The sequence below is a fragment of the Grampus griseus genome (genome assembly GCF_964374135.1).
Source record: "Grampus griseus genome assembly, chromosome: 10".
Taxonomy (NCBI): domain Eukaryota; kingdom Metazoa; phylum Chordata; class Mammalia; order Artiodactyla; family Delphinidae; genus Grampus; species Grampus griseus.
The window spans coordinates 22784000-22799305 of NC_139004.1; the positions used below are offsets into that span (position 1 = coordinate 22784000).

The following is a 15306-nucleotide window of genomic DNA, read 5'->3' on the forward strand; positions in this document are numbered from 1 at the left end:
TGTCTCCTCTCTCTTTCCACTCTGGGGAACCTAGATTTCTGCCATTCTGGGTAACCCTGTATTTCCTTCTGGTGCCCACTCCTCCCATCTGTCCAGTTAACATTTCCCTCTCTGTTTTCAAGATAAACTCTCAAGAAGCTGAGTCTCATCAAATCCCATTCAGAACCATGTGCTGATAATCCGGATAGGTGACCGCCATCCTAGGCCCATGTGGTAGCCCAGGGGAAAGGAAACGAAGCAGCAGGTAGAAGTCCCTACTGGGAAGGGGTGGGGTTTTGGAGAGGGGCATCCAGGCTATTGAAGTCCTAGTTTCCAGGTAGCTCTCTGCTCCTCAGCTTCTGGGGAGGTGTTAACAGTATTATCTCCATTTTCAATCTCCCTCCAAGCTCTGTCCTGAGCTATTTCCTTTGCAAGGTTCTGGCCACCACCCTGTCAAGGGGGGGATCCTCCCCTCTTCCACTTTACCTCCCTCGTAATGTTGGATTCCTTCCTTTCCCCTGGTCAGAAAAGGGGGTCAAGAGGAGCAAGGGAGACTAGTCTCTAAGCCTCCAGAAAGCCACTCCCCAGCCCTATCTTTTCTTATGGAAAAAAATGACTATCACCCCTTCTGTACCTATATGGAAAGCTATGTGCTACCACCTAAATGTCATTCCCCAGAGAGGGGGCAGGACACTCTCCATCCTTTGGCAACACCTCATCTCTTACTTTTGCTACTGCCTCCCCCCCACCCTTGGTTTTGTCCTATTCTACACTTCAGATTTCTATTGTGTTGAACTTGCTGCTTTTTTTCATATTGAAAAGATGACATTGCCCCAAGAGCCAAAAATAAACGGGAATTGAAACAAAAAGTTGTGAGATGTGTGCTCATTCAGGGAAAGATTGCTCGTGGAGGCATGGGGCTCAAGTTCAGTTATATGATACATTCTACTTCCCATAAACTAATGAGAAGAATATCCTTACACCTTAATCCCTGGTACCCAGCACCTGCACCTGTCTTAGTAACTGGGGTAGGTATAGGCCCAGATGCAGGATCTAGGGACAGAAAAGGGAACTGAGATGAACGTCAAGTGGTTGCAAGATCAGCATCCCCTTGAACGATCCTGCCCAGAGGTACTGAACCAGAATGGGTTGGACCCCAGCAGTCTGTTTCTAACAGTGCTCCAGAAGGATCTCAAATGCACAGTGCATCCAGGGTTCCTTTCTGTTACGGGTAACGCTGATTTCTGTAATCCTGTGGATTTTCTCAGCCTAAGGCAAAAAATCACTAGTGAGGGACGTCACACCATGGTCCCATTCTAAACCGTTCCATCCAATACCTCATGCTTCAAGGAGCACAATAGTCTCAAAGCTGCCCTGGAAATTGAACAAATGTAACAATTTCCCTTGGCCGTGTTTTCAGTAATTCTAGGGACGAATGCAGTTATTGATATTGCTTCCACTTCAGCACGCTTTGCTGACTATAACCAACTTCAGGGTTGGGAGGGGGATTAATTCTATAACTTAACATACAGGTAACTACTGCCTCTTCCATTGTAAAAAGCCTATTGAAGGCAAAGGCAAAAGCTACATTCTAGCATTCATTTTGAATTAGTTCTGCTATATTAACTGTTCATAAGTATCAGTACTTATTAATAGCAATTTATTTGACAAAGTTGAGAACCTGCAGACCACCCCTGAAGGCTTGGTCAAGGAAGAATTCTGGACAACAGGCTCAGAGAGTAGATTAAGTTAAATAAGTTGGGGGTGGGATCATCAGAAGGCTGGCATGGGACTGGCAGTCTGCAGTATGGGGCTGGAAAAGGGAGCAACCCTTCCCTTCCAAGGCAAGGGACGGGCTTTTTGGCGGGGAGAGACAAGCGGTGGAACTCCGCTGTCAAAGGATGTGCTTGGGGAGCCAGCTGAAGTGCATGCAGTATTGGGACCATTCAGGCAACTTGAGTTATGAGGCTGGGCATCGCGAAGGTCGAGGGCTCAGGCTGTTCTCAGAGGCTTGTGGTTCACCTGGCAAAAGACAACAGTGATGACTATGGGAACCAGGTGCCCTGCTCTCCCAGGATCCCATCTGGGTGAACAGGCTGCAGGGAGGATGCATACTTCCATGAGTACTCTAGTTTTTTCTGGTACCCTACCTCACCCCCTTTGCCAAGCAGTCATTTGGATTCTTGTATAATAATGAATTACTTACTGCAAAGGGGTGAAGGGAGCCAGATCCCTGCTTGCACAGGCCCTCCTTAGCTCCCAATTATCCACTGCAGACCTCAAGGAGACTCCAAGGAACCCAGCTCGAAGGTCACTGATTCAGTCTGGTGCTTTTATTTATGTATGCATTTTTTATTTAACACACTCTTTGTTTTGTTTTTGTTGTTTTGGCTGTGCAGAATGCGGGATCTTAGTTCCCGACCAGGGATAGAACCCACACCCCGTGCATTGGGAACGTGGAGTATTAACCACCAGACTGCCAGGGAAGTCCTTTAACACACTTATATAGTACTTACTACATGCTAGGCACTGTTCTAAACACTGCAAATATCTACTCATTTAATCCCCTTAACAATTCAACAGGGTAGTTACTTTTATTAACCCAGTTTTAGGGTGAAGAAACAGGTGCAGAGAAGATTAACTTGTCCAAGGTCACAGTTAGCATGCACTGGGGCCACGATTCACACCAAAACAGTCTGGCTCTAGGTCCTACTCTCTGATCTCTACCATAATCTACAGGTGAATAAACAGGCACCAAGAAAAGCAGTGATATGCCCTGGAATTAATTTTCAACAGGCTGCAGCTAGTTCCTTCTACCCGTGGGGTGACCAAGAGCACAGGCTCCAGAGATAGCTGGCCTGGGTTTGAAGCCCAGCTTCACCAGCTGTATGACATGGGCTAAACTGGAAGTTCAGTTTCTTTACTTTGTAAAACCCCACATACCCCAAAGGAAGTTTGATCTAAAAATATTTTTAAACCATTTGTGTAGAAGCTTAGCACTGTGTCTGGCACACAGAAAGCAATTAATAAATGTCAGTGGCCCCCCAGGCCTCCTGGGTGCTGGCCCCATGCTAGGCCCGCTGCATCACATGCCGTAAGAACCTGGCGATTCGGCTCCACAGCCCCCGCCCTAGAAACCCTCACCTGGGAGATGCTGACGCCTGTGAGTCTCTCCACGCTCTCCGGCAGGCGGCTCAGGATGTCCAGCACTTCCCCGGTCACTTTGGCCGCCCCCATGGCCCCACTTCCACTGGACACCAGTGTGATCTTATTGGCCGAGGTCAAGGGACCACTGATCTCCTCTGCCACCTGGTAGGTAAGATGCCCACTCAGCACTTGTGGTCTGACCACACCCATCCTAAGACTCCTTACTCTGGGTTTTAAGATCCTTGTCCTTCACTTTTGTGAGGATCACCCTTCCTCACTCTGGTCACTGGCTTGTAATTCTCACCCCGAATTTATGGCCCCTAGCCTGGTTCTCCCCCAGACCCTCATTTCCCTCACCCCTCATTCCCTCACCCCTCATTCCCTCATCCTGTCCCTCCTCTGCTTTTGTCCACACGACCCCCAGACCTGGGGCAGCTTCTCCAGCAGCATGTCCAACTGAGCAGCCTCCTGGTACAGCTGGAACGCCTCTGCCTTCTTGGCCATCTGCTCAGCCTCGGCCCGGGCTCGGGCCCCTATGGCAAAGGCCTCGGCTTCCCCACGCATCTGAGGAGGGTACAGGACGCCTGGGGTACTGATGGTGGTAGTCAAGGACAAGAAATCCCAGCACAATCCCACTCCCTCCACAAGCCGGCAAGAGCCATCTGCTAACTCACCCGCACGGACTCGGCTTCTGCCTCTGCCTGCATGATCAGCTGGGACCTGGGCAGAGAAGGGAGTGGAGGGAGGAGCTGAGGAAGAGCCCTTGCTCTGGGAGAAAGACTCCACCGGAGGAGTACAGGTAAAGAAGGCCTCAGCAATTCGTCTGGGGGCGCCCAGGTGGTTGAAGGAGCCGCAAGGGGCCAGGAAGGGGTGTTTACTTCTCTGCCGCTGCTAGGCGCTCCAGCTTGTAGCGCTCGGCTTCCGCCGGCTTCCGCACGCGGGCCTCCAGCTCCTTCTCCCGGCGGGCGATCTCCTGCTCCTGCACTGCCACCTGCTGGGCCCGCTCCACCACCTGCACCTGGACCCGCTGTTCCTCGATCTGCTGCTTCGTCTTGGCCACCTGGGAAGGAGGGATGCTCAGAGTCAGAGCTGAAGAGCAAGCGGCCAGGAAGCAGGCAGGGAAGCTAGGGCCGGGGCTCCCGGGCGGGATGTAAAAATAGAGCAGGGGGACTTCCCTGGTGGCGCAGTGGTTAAGAATCCGCCTGCCAATGCAGGGGACACGGGTTTGAGCCCTGACCTGGGAAGATCGCACGTGCCTTGGCCACAACTACTGTAGCCCACGCACCTAGAGCCCGTGCTCCGCAACAAGAGAAGCCACCGCAATGAGAAACCCGCGCACCGCAATGAAGAGTAGCCCCCCCTCGCCGCAACTAGAGAAAGCCTGCGTGCAGCAACGAAGACCCAACGCAGCCAAAAATAAATAAATAACTTTAAAAAAAAGACTTGATACTGTGTCAGTTCAAAAAAATTAAAAAAAAAAAATAGAGCAGGCACATGAAGGCGGTCCCAGTGGGCTCAGCCTGCCCAAGGGAGTCCGTTTCCCGTACAGATCCAAGGCATGGCCTGAGGAGCGATGGGGGGTGGCCTGATCTTCCCTATCAGAGCCAATACCAACAGTTAGGGCTGTTCCCCACGTAGTCTCAGCTTCAGGGCTGGATAGGGCTGGAACCCAGCAATTCTCCCTCAGGCCAGGTGAAGTATCCCTCCACTGAACTCCTATCACCTTGTTTCTCCACCAAGTCTCCCTCTAGAGTATGAACACCTGGTGGGCACTGAGTGCATGCTAGCCATCCTCCACCTCCAGTCACGCTCAAATCCATGCACTTCTCTCCATCTGTGTGGCGGTTACCTTAGTGCAAGCCACTGTCAACTACTGAAAAGTTCTCTCACCAACTTTTTTTTTTTCTCTCTCTCACCAACTTTCTTTTTGGGGGCTGTGTGTGTGTCATTTTTATCTTTTGTATGTGGTCCAAATTAAAAAAAAAAAAGTAAACAGTGATAGGTTTCCTCCCACCTATTTCTCAAGCCACCTGGTTGGTTCACTTTCCCTGAAACCACCACCGTGAGCAGCTTGTCGTGTATCCTTCCCGGGATACTGTAAGCAACTACAAGAACATGTATACACAGAGTTCCTCTTAGGCAGATTTCATTTTCTTATCCCTTGCAGAGTAGAGGGATCAGAAGGCTGTTGCCAAGATGTCGGTGAGGAGTTCGGGGGAGGAACACACTTCTTGCCTCATTGCTCTGGCTCAGATGTGCACCATCTCCCCTGTGGGGCTCATCAACACAAGAGATGGTGCCCCTGCCTTTACAGTGAACACCCATCTGTTCACTCCAGAGGAAGGGTGCTTCTGGATGTGGCACCCTGTACTGTCTTTGACCCTAAAAGTTCAAACCTGTTCCAAACTGGACTAGTTGCTCTTGGCCCCCATATGCAGCATCACGGTGTTCCTGTGTTGGAGCCTACCCACTCCTCCTTCTCTCTCTTCTTCAGACTCAACCTCCGGCAGCTCCCTCAGAAAGAGTATGTGGGGGACTTCCTTGGTGGCGCAGTGGTTAAGAATCCGCCTGCCAATGCAGGGGACACGGGTTCGATCCCTGGTCTAGGAAGATCCCACATGCTGCAGAGCAACTAAGCCTGTGCGCCACAACTACTGAGCCTGCGCTCTAGAGCCTGCGAGCTGCAACTACTGAAGCCCACGCACCTAGAGCCCGTGCTCCCGCAACAAGAGAAGCCACCGCAATGAGAAGCCCGCGCACCGCAACGAAGAGTGGTCCCCGCTCACGGCAACTAGAGAAAGCCCACGTGCAGCAACGAAGACCCAATGCAGCCAAAAATTAATTTTTTTTAAAAAAAGGAAAGAGGGCTTCCCTGGTGGTGCAGTGGTTGAGAGTCCGCCTGCCGATGCAGGGGACACGGGTTCGTGCCCCGGTCTGGGAAGATCCCACATGCTGCGGAGCGGCTGGGCCTGTGAGCCATGGCCGCCGAGCCTGCGCGTCCGGAGCCTGTGCTCCGCAACGGGAGAGGCCACAACAGTGAGAGGCCCGCATACCGCAAAAAATTTTTTAAAAAAAGGAAAGAGTATGTGGGCAATAAGTTTTTTCAGATCTTGCTTCTCTGAGATTTTCACTCCGCTCTTCTATTTGAATGACGATTAGGTTGAGTACAGGTTACTAGGTTGTTATTAATCTTCCACCAGCATTTTTAAGGCATTGTTCCAGGGTATTCCAGCTTCCTGAGAAATCTGAAGTCATTCTGATGCCTGACCCTTTGCTTGAGATCTGTTCATTCTCTCTGGAAGCTTTTAGTTCTTTTCGTTATTCTCAGTGTTCTGAAATTTCACAGTGATGTTCTTCAAGGTAGATGTTTTTCATTCACTGTTTTGGGCACTTGGCGGACCATTTCAATCCAGAAAGTCACATAAACATGTCCGAATCTTTTCACTGATGATTTCCTTTTGTTTTCTTTGTTCTGTTGGGTCTCCTGGGCTGGCCTCTAATTTTCTTTCCCAATTTTTCCATCTGTCTTGTCCTATTTTCTGGGAAATTTATTAGAATTTCTCTTCCACTGTGATTTTTTTTTCAGTTCTTCCATTTTATTAATTTCTAAAAGCTCTTTTTTGTTTTCTATGTCCTGATTTCCTAGATGTGAACTACTCTCTTATCACTGAGGATATTTTTTTTTTTAAGCTTTCTTCTCCCTGCATAGTATGTATCCTTCAAATTGCTTTGCTCTGCTTGTGATTTTGGCCTGTCTTCCATGTTGCAGGATCCCTCATATGTCAGGGATTCCTTGCTTGTCTGCTCACAGGGAGGAAGGTCTGAAACACTGAAGGGAAACTCTGGGTATGTGGGTGAGGCTCATTGGCTTTGAGCTTCAATCTAGGCTGACCTAGGCAGTTCATCTGCTGAGGAACCTCAGATTCAGGATCTTCAAGTCTTTCATGTTGGATTGGTCATGTTCCCCAGAGCAGTCTTCTGATTTCTTCTTTGGAAGATGGGGGTTCTGAGAGCCATAGGGGGTGAGTGGTTAGGGGAAGTGGTCACTATTCAGTATTCAATAGGCAGACAGGGGCTTCCCTGGTGTCGCAGTGGTTGAGAGTCCGCCTGCCGATGCAGGGGACACGGGTTCGTGCCCCAGTCCGGGAAGATCCCCCAGGCCGCGGAGCAGCTGGGCCCGTGAGCCATGGCCGCTGAGCCTGCACGTCCGGAGCCTGTGCTCCGCAACGGGAGAGGCCACAGCAGTGAGAGGCCCGCGTACCGAAAAAAAAAAAAAAAAAAAAAAAAAGGCAGACAGCCTCTTCAGGCCTGTTACTGGTTAAGTACTTAGGCCCTCACCTGTGTCTGGCTGGCCCCAAGTCATGCCCTCTGGTTTACTCTCATCAGATAATAAACCCCCAGAAGTCTACTGGGGCAGAGAAGGGAGCATTACCCAGAGGCAGGGAGCCAGAGCGCTCTGAGAAGTCACTTTTCACCTGTTTCTCCTTATTTCAACAGTCTTCGTCACAGCTCCAGAGGCCCCTGGTGCTGCCAGCTCCTGAGCCTCAGATCATTTCATTGTTTTCTCCCCTTCGGCTTTGGGCTCAGCTGTCTCAGACCTCCTTGGTCAATTACCACAGCTTTCCAGCGTCCAAAATGATGCTATGGTTTCTGTTGCTTCTGTTCCTATTCTCTCCAACTTTTTTTTTTCTTTAATCACCTTATGTGGATTTAGTAAGGTTTTAAGAGGGAGTGCAAGTAGCTGCATTTATGCAATCCATCATCTTTGAAAAACCTTCTAACTCATCTCCCCACTTCTTTTTTTTTTTAAAAAAATTTTTATTTAATTTATTTATTTTTGGCTGCATTGGGTCTTTGTTGCTGTTCTAGTTGCAGCGAGCGGGGGTTATTCTTTGTTGCGGTGCGCGGGCTTCTCATTGCGGTGGTTTCTCTTGTTGCGGAGCATGGGCCCTAGGCGCGCGGGCTTTAGTAGTTGTGGTTCGCAGGCTCTAGAGCGCAGGCTCAGTAGTTGTGATGCACGGGCTTAGATGCTCCACGACATATGGGATCTTCCCGGACCAGAGCTCCAACACGTGTGCCCTGTGTTGGCAGGCAGATTCTTAACCACTGCGCCACCAGGGAAGCCCTCTTCTTTTCTCTTTTGACAATCAATCAATTCTTCACATAACAGCTGTACTGATCCTTGTGAAAATGTAAATTAGACCAGAGCACCTCTCTGCTTAAAGTTCTCCAATAGCTTCCCATTGTGCTTTGAATCTTCTAAGTCTCCATCACGGCCACTCGAACCCTAGTAAACCTGGTCCCGCCTGCCTCTCCCTACTCACAGCACACCAGCCATACTGGATCAGAAACCTCCTTTCTGTTCCTGCGACACGCCGAGCTCTTTGTTACATCAGGGTCTTTGCATGTGCCAGTCCCCTACCTAGTCACTTGCCACATACAGCTATTTAAATCAAAATAAAAAATTTAAAAATTCAGTTCCTCAGTCACAAAAGCCACATTACAAGTGCTCAACATCACAGCACAGATATAGAGCATTTCCATCATTTCAGAAAGTTCTATTAGAACAGCACTGGACTAGAATGTTCTTGGCCCACAACTCTTTACATCGTTGACTCTTTCTCATCTTCAGGATTTATCTCATGTATCACTTCCTCACCGAAGCTTCCTCTGATCACCCCCGACCTAATAGAGTATCCCCCCAGTAAAGTACCACCTATGTATTTCCTTCATAGCACTTCATGTAATTTGAGCCAGTGAAGGTTATTTGCTTATTAGTGGTTTCGGGTATTATAACGTAAAGCTCCATGAGGGCAGGAATCTTATTCCATCTCATTCATACTTATATACTCACCTCCAAAACAATGCCTGGCACATAACAGGCATTTAACAGATACCTGTTGAGTAAATCCTTATTTCCCCAGCACCTAGCACAAAGCCTGGCTGGCACAAAATGAGGAACTAATAAAAGCTGAACAGAACCCAAACCAGCCCAACCCTTTGATGTGCAGACAAGCCATGTTGAGAAGAAGATTAAGAACCTTATCCTTGGGTGGGTTAAGTCCTGCCCAAGCTGGTGTTTTCCACTATGTTAATGCTTCTCAAACTCCAGTGTCTATCAATACATGAATCGCCTAGGAATTTTGTTAAAATACAGATTCTGACTTGGTCAGTTGGGCTGGAGCCTCAGATTTTGTATTTCTAACAAGTTCCCCAGGGATACTGCTGTTGCTGGGAGGCAGACCACACTTTGAGTAGCAAAGTACTATGCCACACTCAGGTACCTGTCAAGCCATCCAGGGATTTAACGTCATAACTAAAGATGTGTGCATTTCATAATTTCACCCTGTACCAACTCTTGGCAAAAATGAATTTCATAATATTGCTACCCTTTGGGGAAAGGTCTCAGAGTACAGTTGATTCTCGTTATTTATGGTAGTTCTGTTTTATAAAGTAGCCATGAACACTGAATTAACAAAACACTTATTTTGTTCCTAAGGGAAATACAGGTATAGGTTCCTGTGAGCCTCTGGTCACAACAGATAAACAGGTCAATATATATCTTTTTTTTTTTTTTGGCCAAGATGTGCAGCATGTGGGATCTCAGTTCCCCGATCAGGGATCGAACCCACGCCACCTGCAGTGGAAGCACGGAGTCTTAACCACTGAACCGCCAGGGAAGTCCTATATATCCTTGTTTTATGTGTTTCTGCTTAAAGACACCATATATAACATATCTGTTGATTCGTTAACAATGAACTCATGGCCAGCAGCACTGTAACTCATGCCTAAAAGAAGCTTATCTAACACACGTCTTCTCCATCAGGCACATCACAGCCTTCTTGCACTTAGGAACACTAGACGGCACTTCAGCACTACATTTGGGGACATTTTAAACTGAAATCACCAAAAAAAAGCACAAAAGTGCAAAAAATGTGGCAGTGAATATACTATGAAAATGACACTGTTTACAGTAGGAGCCGAAACAAGAAGGCAGAACATCTTCTTGTTCATCTTCAACTGGGAAGCACATATCAGGCAACTCAAATTGTTCTCCACTCTGCGCATGTTTGCAAATAGTCATCAGTACAAAAAATACTGGTTCTGAGGTAACCAATAAATTTTAGTGATGAGGCAAATTCTCAGTTATGGGATCCACAAATGATGAGGATCGACTACACCTCCCTGCATTTTCAAGGGCCCCCATGTCTCATTTTGTGGGATTCAAAGCCCACGTTTTCCTTCCTCACACACTTCTGTGATCACCAGGGCTGCTGTGGGCCCATGGAGTACCCCTGTGCAAATTAGAAAAAGGCACCCCTTCCTCTGGGTGGATGCAGACCCATTCACCCAGGCCCGATGTGGAGCATGGTTGGATCTTAGCTCTGGATCACCCCCTCATCCAGGTGCCCTGGCACAGGGCACAACCTGCCTCAAGCCTGTGATCAGCCCTATAGAGGGTATCCTTTCTAGGCCTTTTCTTTGCTTTTCAGCTGAAACGTTTAGGTCTTCTTTTTTTTTGCGGTACGCGGGCCTCTTACTGTTGTGGCCTCTCCCGTTGTGGAGCACAGGCTCCGGACGCACAGGCTCAGCGGCCATGGCTCACGGGCCCAGCCGCTCCGCGGCATGTGGGATCTTCCCAGACCGGGGCACGAACCCGTGTCCCCTGCATCGGCAGGCAGACTCTCAACCACTGCGCCACCAGGGAAGCCCCGTTTAGGTCTTTTAAATCTTCCTCATAAGGAGGAGCTGGGTCAGAAATGGAGGACCAGAATAAGGGGATCAGAGTTAGAATATAAGAGAGAGTGGTGGCCTGAGAAGAACGGGGAGGGAGTGAAGTCCAGCCTGGCCACCGGGCCAGCATAGGGGCTCTGACCTGAAGCTGATAGGCCAGGTCAGCCTGTGCTCGGCGGGTGTTGACCTCAATGTCATATGCAGCCTTCTTGAGCTCGTAGTCCCTCTGCGCCTTGGCCATCTCGATCTCACTCAGGTACTGAGCAGACACCTTTTCTTGCTTGGCTTTGGCTTCCTGTGCATGCAGAGATCAGGCAGGGAGTCAGAGTAGGGAGAGGAAGGCCCCAGGGAGAGAGCCTGATCTCCACCAAGCTCCTCTGTCCTCACCCCAGGCCCGGCCTCATTTATATCCTCTGCCAACCCTGCTCCACCAGCCCCCACGCCATCCCCTCTTCCACCAGGTGCACAATAAGCCCATGGAGACCAAGCAACCCCCAGATCTCTCACCCGGATCCCAGCGTCTCTCTTGGCCTCCGCTTCCCCAATCCGAGCATCTTTTTGGACTTGAGCTGTTCGAGCCTTCCCCAAGGAGTGCAAATAGTCCTGTGGGAGAGTTGCAGATATCACAGTCCTCGGGAAGGTTTAACAGATGGGAGCAGGAAAGCAGGGAGAAGCAACTGCCTAGGTTTACCTGATCGTCGTGAATGTCCTTCAGGGTGTAGCTGACCACGCTGATGCCCATGTTGACCAGGTCTGAGGAGGCCACTTTGAAAACTTGCTCTGAGAATTTCTGCCTGTCCTTATAGATTTCCTAGGATAACACGATGGAGGGAAGAAGGAACATAAGCTCTCAGATCCTCTGACCACTGTCTCCTACAGACTAGCTCGGTCCTTAGGCCCCTCTCACTCTGGCACCCCTTCCAGATCTTTCCCTGCCCTCAGGCCCACCTCCACAGTCATGTGGGCCATAATAGCCCTCTGGTGGCCCTCCAGCGTCTCCAGTGCGATGTGGGCAATCTCAGCCTCCGTCTTGCCCAGGAACATCTGGCAGGCAGCTGCCAACATTTCCTTATTCTGGCCCTGAATCTTCACCTGTAGCCAGAATAGGGTTAGGGAGGGTGTGGTGAAGGTCTCATGAAGACAGGGAGGAAGCTGGGAGAGTCAAGTGCCTTGGGGATCCCTGGAGAAGCTGAGACTAGCAGAGAAATTTCTCCATAGCAAGAGGTAGGGAAGGCCATGGTCAGAAGATTCTTAATGTCTGGGGACAGAGAAGGTGATGGGGGAGTGGACTTTGGAGGAAAGGCTCTGAAAGCCTCACCTGGGCAATGCCAGTGACTGAGATGGGGACCCCATGGCGAGTGTAAACCTTTTCACTCTTGACATTGAGGGTCAGTGTGTTGAGAGAGATCCTAGGGGAAAAAGAAGGGGTGGACAGTGTGAAAAGGAGAAAAGAGAGAAAACGGGGGTTCCCTTTCCCTAGTTCTCTTGTTCAACCTACCTCTGGATTTGCTGGATGCAGGGCAGGACAAAGACACGTCCTCCAGCCACCATGACTGGGGGGCTCCGGCAGAAACCTGCAAGGTGAGGAGACAATGAGCTGCGGTGGCCGGTGGCCACGGTGGAGCTGGAATGTGGAAGACGACCGGGGAAGGGAGGGGGAAGCAATCCCCACGAAGAAATCTGGGCGCTGGCAGGAGCAGCGGGCAGTGTAGGCCTTGGAAGGATAGAGGCAGGGAATCACCACAAGTGGGTGGCTTGCAACCATGGGGGTGGGATGGGCAGAAGGTCTGGCGCTGGGGAGCTGGTGGGGAGAGGGGGAAGGGACCTCTGCGGGGACTTGGGGGTCACTGGCTGAGCAGAGAACAATACTTACCGGAGACCACCATGGCCTCGTTTGGGCCACAGGTGAAAAACATGGCTCAGGCTGGAGCTGGAGGAGGGGGAGAGAAAGCCTTTGCTGATAGCAAGGGGCACTGTGGAGTCCACAGGAGTGAACCCTTTCGCTTTCCTGTCAGTCCCGCCCCGCCTGCAGACAATGCGGCCCCGTCCCTTCCGCGCCCACGGATCCGCTAAAGCTTTACCCTGTGAAATTTCGCAGTCACCCAGCGACTCCCAGCCCCTTGCCGCACCCCACCTTCAGTGACGACGGTTTCTCCCTTATCTGATAAAGCTCTCCCGGCCCTTGGAGACCCCCAGACCCTTGCGCCACCGTCCCTGCTCCTCCACAGCTCGACTCCATCTCCCCACCCCACCCCCCACCTACCTTCCCGGACGCGGGCAGCGGCCTGGCCGTGGTCCGGGGCAGGGCGGGGACGCGCAGGGCACCTGTGAGCCGCCGAGCAGGGGCCGCTCGCGCACAGCCTGCCTGGGAGCTGGGCCCGCGCTGGCGCCCTTGCCCCCAACCAGGCCGCACCCTGTCGCTGCGGCAGACGCGACCCCGCCCCCTCGGCCCGCCCCTTTCCCAGCAGGCCGCGCTCCGGTCCGCAGCCCGCCCGGGCGCCGGCTCACCCGGGCTGACGAGCCAGCCCGGGGTCGGATGGGGCGACCCCCAATTCGCCGCCCCTCCGGGGTCCGGAGCCCTGCCCAGGCCGCTCCACGCCCCGCCCCACGGGACGTGACCTCAGTGGGTCTGGCACCGCGGGGCAAGGGAGATTGACTCACCTCGGATTTGCCCCGCGAGAATTAACTGGGAAAACCGCAGATTGGGCAACGTACGACAGCATCCGATTACCGGTTGCTGGGTTCCGTGACTCGGGAAAAAGGGGCTCAGGGGCCCGGGGAGGAGCGCCCGCTGGTGACTTGGCCGCGGCTCCTCCGGCCCAGGCGCTTGAAGGCCATGAGGAATGGGGGACCATGGCTTGCAAAGAGACACTCACATGACTGCTGACGGTAAATCAAGTTTATTTGTGTTCACAGAACATACCGGGCGACCCCATAGCCACCCCCTGACAGCCCATCGACCCCGCAGCCACCCCTTGGGGGCAACTTCGAGGAGATCGAAGGCCAAGGACCTTATTCTCAACGGTCCGCCGAAGCCTCACACAGTAGACCCGCGAGTTGAGATGCTGGAGGGCTGAGTATGTCACCTGCTAAACCTACTACGACCCACCACCGTCCTTGACTCCCAGCCCGGGCGCCTTCTCGGACCCGGGTTTCCTCCATCCCTCTTCCCAGCCTCGTTCAGTTCTGGGCGCCGGCCTCCACCAATCCCCCAGAGCCCAATAAATACCCAGAGATCTGCATTTGCAGCAAGGAGCACATCTCGCACTCCTGCATAAGTTAAAATAAATATTACATACACCCCTCCATCACCTAGGGGGACATACATAAATACATATAAATATTATTAGGAGCAATGAGAAATAACGACGCTCTCCTGCCACCCGGCCTAGCCGGGTAAGTCTCCTGCCACCCGGCCTAGCCCCGGCGTGTCGGTGCCTGTCTCTCCCAGGCTCGGGCTGGCATCTCCGCTGTAGTGTTCTGAGTGCGAGTTGCCTTGGGAGTCCCAGTTTGGGATACGCTCTTTCTCCCACCAGGTACACCCAGTGTTTCCTGGTTTTTCAGATTCTTCTGGGGGTGTGGAGAGTCCGGTTAGAAGGCGGCAGGGTGTTGCTGGAGAAAAGTGCTGAGGTCCAAAGCGTAGTCCGAGGGCTCCGAGGTCAGATTAAGGGGCTCGAGGACCGGGGGCACAACGGTGGGCGCGGGGGACTGCGCGCTGGGGGTGTCCTCCGGGACCAGGGGTGTCGACACACCCTCTTCAGCCATCAGGATCTGGCAGAAGATGATGGTGAGCAGGAGAAAGAGCAGCCTTTTGGCAGGGTTCGGATCCTCGACTGGCAGCTGACGCCGGACCTGTGGGGAGATAACAAAGGCAACAGGTCAGGTCGGGGCCCCGGCGTACGGCGGTTCGCCCTGCTCTTCCCCCGGCCTGTCCACTTCGGCGACACTCACCACTCGTGGGTAGAGGACCCTACGGCTGCGCTTTCGGTGCCCGCGGGAGGCGCTGGGGCGCGCAGCGGGGGCCACCGCGGTCTCCGGGAGAGGATCGAAGGTGAAGATCTCGGGGCCGGAGCCCCGTTGGGGTCCCAGGCTGGTGGAGGGGACCGAGGTCGGAGCCCGCAGGACGGTCATGGTGGGGAGGGAGCTTCGAGAGTGACACATTGTGCGCAGAGCTGAAGGACAAGTGGCCGCGCAGTCCTGCAGAGCTAGTTTTGTACCCCGAGAACTGGGCGGGCCCTTCTCAACTCCACCCGCTGCTGGGAGCGGTTGGCCGGTCGGCTGGAAATTCCGAAGTTTAAGCAAAGGGAGGGGGTGGAGACTTGGCCAGTGCAACCGTAGGCGCCTAAGTGTGTGTCGTGAGTGTGTGATTTGTGAGTGGAGGCGGGTAAAATTCCGGACTGCGGGCACATGTCGGGACATGTGGCTGCTGGAGAGGGGCTCACAGAC

At 52.2% G+C, this 15306-nt stretch overlaps 2 protein-coding genes across 5 annotated transcripts; both read right to left on the minus strand.

The window, feature by feature from the left end:
* Positions 1–1622: 1622 nt before the first annotated feature.
* On the minus strand, positions 1623–13274 carry FLOT1 (flotillin 1). Of its 4 annotated transcripts, XM_082662791.1 has the most exons (13): positions 13124–13262; positions 12734–12790; positions 12359–12434; positions 12179–12269; positions 11809–11952; positions 11552–11671; positions 11368–11463; positions 11003–11155; positions 4005–4186; positions 3801–3846; positions 3553–3690; positions 3124–3288; positions 1623–2001 (listed from the first exon to the last, which is right to left on the minus strand). In XM_082662791.1, exons 2-13 carry the CDS (start codon positions 12774–12776, stop codon positions 1972–1974), a joined length of 1284 nt encoding a protein of 427 aa, XP_082518917.1. In that variant the 5' UTR covers positions 12777–12790; positions 13124–13262; the 3' UTR covers positions 1623–1971. The 4 variants fall into 4 exon arrangements, with proteins under 4 accessions (XP_082518917.1, XP_082518919.1, XP_082518918.1 ...); XM_082662793.1 differs by lacking the exon at positions 12179–12269 and having other exon boundaries at positions 13124–13274; XM_082662792.1 differs by lacking the exon at positions 12734–12790 and having other exon boundaries at positions 13124–13257.
* A 374-nt stretch (positions 13275–13648) lies between these two features.
* IER3 (immediate early response 3) lies at positions 13649–15027 on the minus strand. Its single transcript, XM_082664072.1, has 2 exons — positions 14812–15027; positions 13649–14712 (listed from the first exon to the last, which is right to left on the minus strand). The coding sequence occupies exons 1-2, from the start codon at positions 15019–15021 to the stop codon at positions 14452–14454; spliced, it is 471 nt and encodes a 156-aa protein (XP_082520198.1). The 5' UTR covers positions 15022–15027; the 3' UTR covers positions 13649–14451.
* Positions 15028–15306: the final 279 nt, after the last annotated feature.

Coding starts and splice junctions, on each gene's coding strand:
- FLOT1 (XM_082662791.1), bottom strand. CDS start 12,776: ATGTTTTTCACCTGTGGCCCAAACGAGGCCATGGTGGTCTCCG. Junction 12,435..12,733: donor CGAGGCCATGGTGGTCTCCG/GTAAGTATTGTT, acceptor CTCACCTTGCAG/GTTTCTGCCGGAGCCCCCCA. Junction 11,672..11,808: donor TGGCCCACATGACTGTGGAG/GTGGGCCTGAGG, acceptor GTGTTATCCTAG/GAAATCTATAAGGACAGGCA.
- IER3 (XM_082664072.1), bottom strand. CDS start 15,021: ATGTGTCACTCTCGAAGCTCCCTCCCCACCATGACCGTCCTGCGGGCT. Junction 14,713..14,811: donor GGGTCCTCTACCCACGAGTG/GTGAGTGTCGCC, acceptor ATCTCCCCACAG/GTCCGGCGTCAGCTGCCAGT.